The sequence below is a fragment of the Coturnix japonica genome, chromosome 3 (genome assembly GCF_054131305.1).
Source record: "Coturnix japonica strain WE chromosome 3, WE-NBRP24, whole genome shotgun sequence".
Lineage (NCBI taxonomy): Eukaryota > Metazoa > Chordata > Aves > Galliformes > Phasianidae > Coturnix > Coturnix japonica.
The window spans coordinates 46,158,793-46,168,108 of NC_140665.1; the positions used below are offsets into that span (position 1 = coordinate 46,158,793).

The 9,316-nt window shown below is 38.0% G+C and overlaps 1 protein-coding gene across 4 annotated transcripts in view; it reads left to right on the top strand.

Annotated features, from left to right (window-relative positions):
• The window catches only part of TAB2 (TGF-beta activated kinase 1 (MAP3K7) binding protein 2), a 57,072-nt gene extending 48,414 nt beyond the window's left edge, over positions 1–8,658 (top strand). For all 4 annotated transcript variants that reach the window (XM_085543454.1, XM_015858114.3, XM_085543455.1 and 1 more), the window contains 4 exons: positions 2,807–2,967; positions 3,596–3,689; positions 4,969–5,049; positions 6,622–8,658. In XM_085543454.1, coding sequence (XP_085399580.1) covers positions 2,807–2,967; positions 3,596–3,689; positions 4,969–5,049; positions 6,622–6,767 — 482 coding nt within the window. In that variant the 3' untranslated portion in view covers positions 6,768–8,658. The remainder of the gene's footprint in view (positions 1–2,806; positions 2,968–3,595; positions 3,690–4,968; positions 5,050–6,621) is intronic.
• The last annotated feature ends 658 nt before the right edge of the window (positions 8,659–9,316 follow it).

Genomic DNA, 9,316 nt, shown 5'->3' on the forward strand with positions numbered 1-9,316 from the left:
GTGAAATCACTGCGTTCCTGGATTAGCTTTTCTGTCAGGAACACATAAACAGCGTTTGTTTAAAATTCAGGTTCACAGGTGCTCTGAGAAAACAGCTTGGTGTCCCTCTTCAAACACAAGTTATATTCAGTACCTGTTACAGTGGGTCTCTGGTGTAGGAGCAGTGACCTTTTGTCCTGCAGTTTCTTGCTTCCTGTAATTACAGTGGTTTGCAGCTGTTTTGTGGTTAAGTGCCACTGTTTCCTTTGACACTGAAGTGCAGTTCTGCCTGAGAACTGAACTGCTCTTTCCAGTCAGCTGAGTGTAGAATGCAGAAACTGAAAAAAGCTGAAGGTGCACAGTATCCTGTTTCCACCTAATGAAAAACTGGTTATCAGAGCTGCTCAAATTATGGTACACTAACAGTGAGACAAGGAGGAAGTCTTTATATTTCTCATACCAGGGTGATTGCAGTAAATAGCTTAGGAGGCATTAGGTTGGAATGACCCTATGTAGTTAATTCAGAGGTGCACTTCATAGTTTTCTCTTAACATTTCCAGTTGCTCTGCTCAACACTAGGGGGGGCTGATTACTTACTTGCTGCTCTTCATTAATAAGTGCTAAGGAGGTGGGTGGATTTTGTCACCTCATTATTTTTCTGCAGCTGCCAAGTGAATATTTATGCAAAATTGCCAAATTCTATATAAATTCCACCGCTTGAACCAATGTCTTGTCAGTTCCTTATCCAAGTTATTTTTAATAGAAAATATTTAGCACTGCAACGTCAAATAACTATTTTTCTTTAATAGTAATATAAATTTTATAAGGAGCATGTTTAAAATTTGTCGGGACTTAAAATGGTAAAATAGTTGCAGAGCTGCTAGGAGAGAAAACAAAAATGCTGTGAGCATCCATCAGTCCTTTCTGCCCCCTGTGCCATTCCATGATGACAGCTGAATTTTTAAACCAAAGAATGCTGGAGAATATTGAAATGAGTTGTTTGCTCCCCCTCTATAAGAGGGGAAAAAAGCCCTTCAAAGAGTCACTCTTATTCATGGTCCTACTCATGAGTGAGTTTGTGTCCTGGAAGCACTCTGATAATGTTCTTTTTCACCTTCCACATGCAGCATTTTTGCTGCTGACAGCCTGCACCTGGAGTTGGACAGGTCTGAGGAGTGCCACGTCTGCTGGGTAGTGCACAGCTGTGTTACTGTAGGTCACATGCCAGTAACTCGGCCTTCAAGGGGTTGATTCAACAGTAGTGCCAAGGCAGTGGAATTAGGAGAGGCTATCTAAAAGTGGAAAAATAAGCTTGGCAGGAAGAAGGCTTTGTGATTTCCTTGCAAGAATAGGAGCAAAGTAGTCTTTGATTTCCTTTCCTCAAGATCATAAATAGAAAAAAGTTCTTCAGTTGTTCATAAAATGCTGTTGGACTGGAGAGGCTGTCTTTTGAGACTACTTATCTGATGACTCCCAGTCTTTAACAAAAATCTGCATCTTGGAGTTTGGGTTCCTGTACTTCTATGCTACAGAAGAGCACAGATGCACCTTCTGTTGTAGTGTGGATAGTGGCAACCACAAATAAATAGGTGTCTTTATATAAACAATTCTGGATTGAACAAAAACAGGTAGAAACCCTTACATCTCTTTCATTTCATTATCTTTTAAATGTGCAACTCAAAAACCTGGACTGAGTCTGGGTGCAGCCTTGTGGTTCTATAGCTGTACAAAAATAGTTTGGCACAGTTCCTCTTTCTGAGGGAAGACTGAGCATGATGTGTGAATGAAATGGCAGGAGTTGCAGTGAAGGGCAGTTCTACCTGCTGAAAATGAGAAAAGTCTCATCTTTTTTATATGGGTGCTCATTAATTTCTAAAGTACTATAGAAGTACCCATAGTCATATTAATATGATTTAGTAAGTTAATTGATGAATGTCTATGCAGCAGCTGAAATGATTTGGTTTATTTAATGAAATCCTTCTTTCACTTGTACTGAAAGTGAACTGTTCCTTTGAGCAGCGTTATCTGCTCATGTGATACTTTGCAGTACACCTGTCTTTAGTGAAATAAACTCCTTAAATTCTATGTATTCAAATGCTTGTTCTACTTATATTCTTCAGGTTTAAAAAGATTTGGCTTAAATGTGAACTTGGTTGTCTCTAAATTAAGTCCTCGTATGCCGTTTATTTTACAAATAGTAAGCAGTGAGAGAAATTAGAAGCTGAGCTAATGGTTGGGGGATGAAATAACTCACAGTCCAGCCTCTGTGATAAATATAGCTGATGTTTACCAGCAGTATCACTTGTACTTTCTGTTTTGGTTTCACTTGGTGTCTCCTGCTATGAAAAGAACACTGGATTGTGTTCCAATCCAGATAGCAGTAAAATAAAACAATCTCATTTCTTACCTACTGTAGTGCCCAGTCATGCAGCTTCCTCTGAAGTCGGCATCGTGCCATCTCTTTTACCGTGAGCAGGCAAACACAATGCAAGAGAATGTTTGTTAGCTTCTGAAAGCTGTTCTCATAGTTTTGCTGGGTTATAAAAAAAAAAGACTTTTGCAGATTACTGCTACATTTTGCATGATCTTCTGTTACGTTATATGACTTTCTCATTGTATTTGCTTGTTGTCTGTGATTGATTTATGCTGTTTTGCAAAATGCAGTGTTTTTTTCTTCTGGCAGAGGCTTTCTTGTGAGGAGAGTGGAAAAAGAATCTGTAGAAATGTTTGTCTATATTTTCCCAAAGGAATACTAGCTTTCATCTTTATCTGATGTTGTCATAGAAGGGATAATAAAGTAGATAAAATGGGACTTTATGTATTGCAGCTTTACTGGTACATCAGAAGGCCAGGATGGAGCGACTTCAACGAGAACTTGAGATTCAAAAGAAAAAGTTGGATAAACTAAAATCAGAGGTCAATGAAATGGAGAATAATCTGACACGAAGGCGGCTGAAAAGATCGAATTCTGTTTCCCAAATTCCATCAGTAAGTTGAAACGGCTGTAGGCTGTAAGCCTAAACCACAAGCATGGGCTGTTACAGCAAATTAAAGAAATAGTTGCTCATATATTGACAGTATACTGGCAGTAGGTAACATACCTAGAATTAAACAGGTGAACAGCGTAGTGCAGAGACTGAACATGTAGTATTTAGCCATCAACCTTTCAGTTCACCAGTTGTTTCTGCTTTCAGAGTCACAAAAGGTTTGTGCTTGGTGGTCCTTCCTGTTGTTTTTAAAGGATTGGTCACCTAACGTTTTAGTTTACTTAACGCTCATGTGCCTATCCGCAGAGTTATGGGGGTTTTTTTGTGCATATACTAATCTCAAAGAAAGCTGGTAATGCACAAGTTTTCAGTCCAGAAGATTGCCATTGATCTGGTGGACCATTGGCTGTGTTCTAACTACAATCTGGAGTTTGTTCAGTTGGCTCTGAAGTCTGATGAGAGGAGAGTTCACAGAGTGAAAACTTTGTCAAAGCTTATGCTTGGACAAATGAAACAATAAGGGAAAATTCTTTTATTTTCACTTCTAAAATGATTATCTACCTATGCGTGAATGATAACTGATAATGAAATGGGGGCACTTAGTCTAACAAGCAGATTTATTTTTTCAGCTGGAAGAAATGCAACAGTTAAGAAGTTGTAACAGACAGCTGCAGATAGACATAGATTGCCTAACCAAAGAGATTGATCTTTTTCAAGCAAGAGGTACAGTATGTTCTTAGTACATCGACAAGCGTTAATGTTAATTTTACTTTCTTCTTTCACTGTCTGCATACTATGTATCAGAAGTGGCTGTGTTACAAATACATGCACTGTGTTACCAGTATATGTGCTATTTGCAAAATCATCTAAGTGGAACTCTGAAAGTAACGTGTTCTGAGCCTTTTGTTTCTGTCAGCCATATGATTTTCCTAATCCTGTGGTTTTTCCTATCTCTTAATTATCTCCAGAGAGAGAATTGTGATGCCATTTGTTTAAAAAATACTGGGGGGAAAAAGCTCTTTGATCACTTAAATTTCAAAGAAGAGGGGAAAAGTTTTCTAAATGGTGTAGTCATACCTACATGTCCTTCTTTCTTGTCTTGCATTCAGTATCTCAAGTTTGTGAACAAAGTACCTTTGTAACACTGTGCTCTCCTCCTTTAACTTTCTTTGTCTACAGAGACACAGCCTTTGATTGTGAGGGAGAAACTGAGACAACTGAGCCAGTTTAATTGCTGCCAACACAATGTCCCAGTCTCTCCTTGCTCCCCATTCTTGTCAGTGTGTAGAGCACTACTGTGCTTTACCTGTAGACCATTTACAGTGCTAATAGTGCACTCTGTCTACTCTGCCTACTCTGGGGGGGGGGGGGGGGAAGGAAAGACATTGGGATTACTGTAACCATCTGCAGCTGGTGTGAGGGAGAGATGGGATGTGAGGAATGAGGCAGTGAGAGAGAAGGGACTGGTGCTTTCCACTTACAGTAGTGGCAAGCTGTTTGATCAGCTCAGTGGTGAGCTGTGGTATGTTCTTCTTTAGTCAGTGTACCTGCAGATAAGGAGAAAGTAAAAAGCTGTGCAGGACTTAATGCACAGAAGGTCATACATCTCTTCAATACAGTTAGAATTTAGAAAAATTAGGTAAAATTTACAAATAAATTTCAGTTAACTAGTTATAAGTTAATAGGTATAAAATACTGTAAGAATGAGGGAAAGAAGCAATTTAAAGAGATTGGGCAGTCAATTAAGAACCAGGCTGTAGAAGTGTCAGCTCCTGAATTTTGTTTCTGACTTTCTTATATTGCATATTTTAGTAAGTTTGTGTATTCCTGATGCTACTAATATCTCATGCAGGTCCACACCAACACGTTGATATAGAATATAAGCTAAATCATAACTACTGGGAAAAAAAAAATATATATATATATATATATATATATGCTTTTGTACCCAAGTGTATTTTAAAAACAGTTGCACATTATTTTCTTTTTTGTTTGTTTTTAGGACCACATTTTAATCCCAGTGCTATTCATAATTTTTATGATAATATTGGATTTCTTGGTCCGGTGCCACCAAAACCCAAAGGTAAGGTATTAGTAACATTTGCTTTTTATGCTAATATCTGGTTTGCATCTAGTACTAAATAAGATCTTTCCTATGATTCTAGATTAAATATTGACTGTGAAATAGCTGATTTCTTCAAAAGCATATGGGTGTTGCCATCCATACATTCAGGAAATAGAAGTATATTAAATGATTTGTGCTTAAAGATAGCTAATGTATCATGAGGTAGTTAAAGTAAATGGAAACATCCACCTGTCTAAAAATGAACATAAGATACAGGAGTGAAACTCAGATTACTGGTGAGGAGTGGCTTTGGTCATTGTCCTTGGTCAAGTTACTTATTGCAGTAACTCAGCCACCTCGACTGGAGGATATCCTTGCACTCACACAGTTTACGTAATAGTCTTAAGTAGCTGAAGAAAAGAAGGATGTTACCCAATAGAGCAGTCAGTATTCTGGAACTTACTAGTCTTGAACATTCTAGTTCCCCTTGAATTTTGCATGTGATTTTTTATTTTTTTTCCCTAGTGGGACATCAAATAGAATAATTAGCTCTTGTGTATTACATAGAGCAACGAAAGAAATTTTGTAACAGCATCATAGTGTCACCTAAAAAGACCACCAAATGGAATAATTCATCCACTGCTGTTTCTGTGCAGTTGCTCTGTGCAGCAAGTTTTCTGTCTAGTGTGTGTGTGTCTGGATGGTCATTATAGTGTGCAGTAACTTTCGCCACTGAATCTCATCAGAAGAGAATTCTCTTTCAGAATGGCCTAATAAAGTTCAGTTTTCTTTTATCCTTTAAATTGTGTGCAGCTCTTCCAGACTGGTACTGCTCTTCATGTTTTATAAGTTTGTTTTTAGTGCTTCATTTTCTAAGCTGCTGATGAAAAATGGAGCAAAAATAAATCCACACACAGTTCTTCAAGATGTGTTGTTTTTGTGGTTGGACCTTGAAGAATGTCAGAAAGTATCAGCTCTTTCAACTGTGTAGTTCCCTCTACTATGAATAAATCTAAATGCTGTTGCTTTTTTCCCACTCACCAACCAATTGTAGAAGGAAATGAAAATAAGTTTTCCATTACTAGTCGTTAACATTTGTATTGAAATTCAAACCTGTAAGTGTCTTATAACAGGGCAGTGCTAGACTTTGATTTTTCTTTAGTGTATCTGACTGCTTTTCTGGTTTGGGGATGAGCTGCTGATACTGATTCTGGAGGCAAAATGTCAAACACATGAAAAATGTATTAGTGTAGAAGTGTACTTAGTTCATATAATTATTCATAGACTTCAGGCTTAATCTTTTTCATGTTCACTGAGCTGATTTTTGTTCCCTGTGATTCTAAACTTCATCTCGTGCAATAGCTTTGAGCCCAAGGGGGCTGCTCGAAGCTTTGTGTAGCTCATGTTGTACCATTTGACTGATGTAGTCAAGGGGGTGGTTACAAAAAAAAAAAGCTGTTTCTCTCACTAGTAATAACTGCAGCTTTTGGAGGAACAAGATAGTTCTTGGTTACTGAAAAAATGAGCTCCAAATTCTTTCCGTGCTGTTCTTGGTCAGTAACTGTTTATCTTTTCTCCTTTGTATCACAGATCAGAGGTCCATTGTGAAAACACCAAAGACTGTTCCAGACGCAGATGAAGATGAGGGAGCTCAGTGGAGTTGTACTGCCTGTACTTTTTTAAATCATCCAGCCTTAAATCGCTGTGAACAGTGTGAAATGCCCAGGCATTTCTGAGCCAACAGGCCTGTTCTCTTCTGTAAAACCACAGCAGACGTGTACAAGGAACTATCCGGTCATTGGGGGCAGAAAAAGAATTTATGTGTAGGATTTTGTAAAATCGAAGGCATGACGAGATGGTGTTTTGTAATGTTAAATGTCAGCCCACAGAGCTAGTAATGCCTCAGTGTTGTGTCACAGGCAGTTGAAATTCATCGACTGAAAGGTAATCTGCTGAAAGACTCAGTTGCCAGCTGCCTAAACCATGTACAGTATTACCATATCCCAGTAACATACACCGTGTTCAGTGCTTGGGTGTTGCCCATCCTCTTCTCTGCCCCGATGTCACTACTGAATTTTGACAGGGGAAAGGAATAGAGTGCTCGCATTTTTGTTTTCAGAGCTTTCAGTGAAACACTACATGCACAGAGGAAATGTAAAAGGAACAAGGTTTAACTGTTTAAACTGTTTGCTGCCACATAGTGCCTTTGATAAAGGGAGGAACTTCACAAACCAGTGGTACTCTTTGCCTTGTCTTCCCTGAAAACATCTCTGTGAAGCCAGAAATCAGTACAATCACATCTAAAGATGAAAAGGAAAAACTGCATGCGTTGTCTGTACAATACACACAGTGAAATACCCCAAAGCTTTTCCTACTGTACATAGCTCTAGAGCCTGCTTTAAGTGATTTCTTTTCTTCACCTTTATTATTTTCTTGTACTTCTGTATGTATAGTGTAATAGTCTTTTTGTTAACTTTCTTGTTTTTTTCCCTTTAAGTGATTAAGCACGATCATGTCCCTTTTTTTAAGCTTTTATCTGAGAGAAGCGATGCCTTAAAATAAGAGCATTAATAAGAAACTATGCACAAAATAGCTTTCCTCTGCTCATTCTGTACATTGCTCTTGTAAATGCTGATGATCTGTGAAGACCTGCAGATGCAGCGTGGTAAAAATGCAGGAAAAGTTGGAAGAGTTATGCATATAGTTCACTCTGTACACTGAGTTTTACGGTGGGTGACACAAGGTAGTATTTTGTCTGGAGTAAGGAAGTAAACTAAGAAACTTTCAACCCACCAACAGATCAGCTTCCGATAATAAGCTTGCTTCATCTGCTGGGTATCTTGCAGACTCCTGAAGAGAGATTCATTGGGGAAGTACACACAGTGCCAAATCAACAGCAGCAGCATCGTACAGCTTTGTTCAAGAACTTTAAATGCTTTCCTGTTTTGGCAGCCAGTTTCTAAACCTGACTTGTGGTGAAGTCTCGTATTTATAGAAAACAAGGATAGCAATATTTAGGACAACTGAAATAAAGGCTGGAAAAAAGAAATCAAACAGACTTGAACACTGAAGCAACCTCAAGCATCTCTTTTTTTGATGATCTATTTTTTTAAGGAAAATATTCACATGATCGGGAACGTATGTAACAGATGGAGGAAATGGAATTACAGTATGTATGAGAGACAGCACACGATTATGTAGCAGCACTTAAAGTGAGGCTGGAGGGAGTGCTATGTAGCAAGAGACAAAGTAGACTGTCACCCACTGTAAACATTTGCCAGTGGACATTTTCATTAGGAATTTTACAAGTGATCTATGTGAATACACAAAGGCCTTTGTTTTGAAGGCTTTGCATTTTTTTACGTGGGAAGAAAATGCCGATCCCAGGTAATTAGGCAGTAGACCCAAAGCACTTGCGTTCAATGCATTTTGTTTATAAAATGAGGCCTTGTTTTTCAGCTTCATCTGCAGTTCTATGTGAAGATTGACAAATCAGTTTTTACCTGTTTATTAATAAAACCTAATTTGGATATCTTGAGTTGATGGTTTTGTGATTTAGCTGGGTAAACTGTCTTTGTAACAGATAAGTTATTTATAAAAATTAAAAAAAAAAAAATTATATTCTAATGTTTGTTTTTGTGATTTGTTTACTTATCCCATGCTGTGGAGCAACAGAAAGCACAGCAGAGAGGTAAGTATTAACAGTATTAACAATGAGATGCTTTCTTATGACCACAGGTTTCGTATAAACTTCTGGCTTGTATCTTGCCTCCTTTCATTGTAATGGGAGGAAAGGAAATGACAGGTGTAATCAATATGCTTTAAGGGTATGTGACTTTAAAAAATAGTTTTCTAACTCAAAATGAGCAACCACGTTGTCCGAGGTAACGTATGAAATATTTCTGTATGCTGTTAGTGTAAACATAGTTTAAGGACTAAGCTTTATTTTGTTGCAGTGTGGAATGTTCCTGGACGTGTCTCTTCCATTTGCAGGATCCCTGTTCAGGGAGACTTTGGATGGTACTTGTCCTTTCCTGAGACATAGACTTGTACCTTCAGGGTTTTTGTGTTCTTTCTGTATTTTGTGCCGTGTATACTATTGGACCCTGCTTCAAATTGATATCAATATATCAACATACCACTATTGTGTTATGAAAGGGTGGGATTTTAAGACTGTAAATGTTTTGAAGATGAAGCAAAATTAGATTTCACAGCTGAATTTTCTCCTTTTCTTCTTAAAAGAAAATGTAAAACACTGAATGTGATATGGTTAAAATTCATCTTG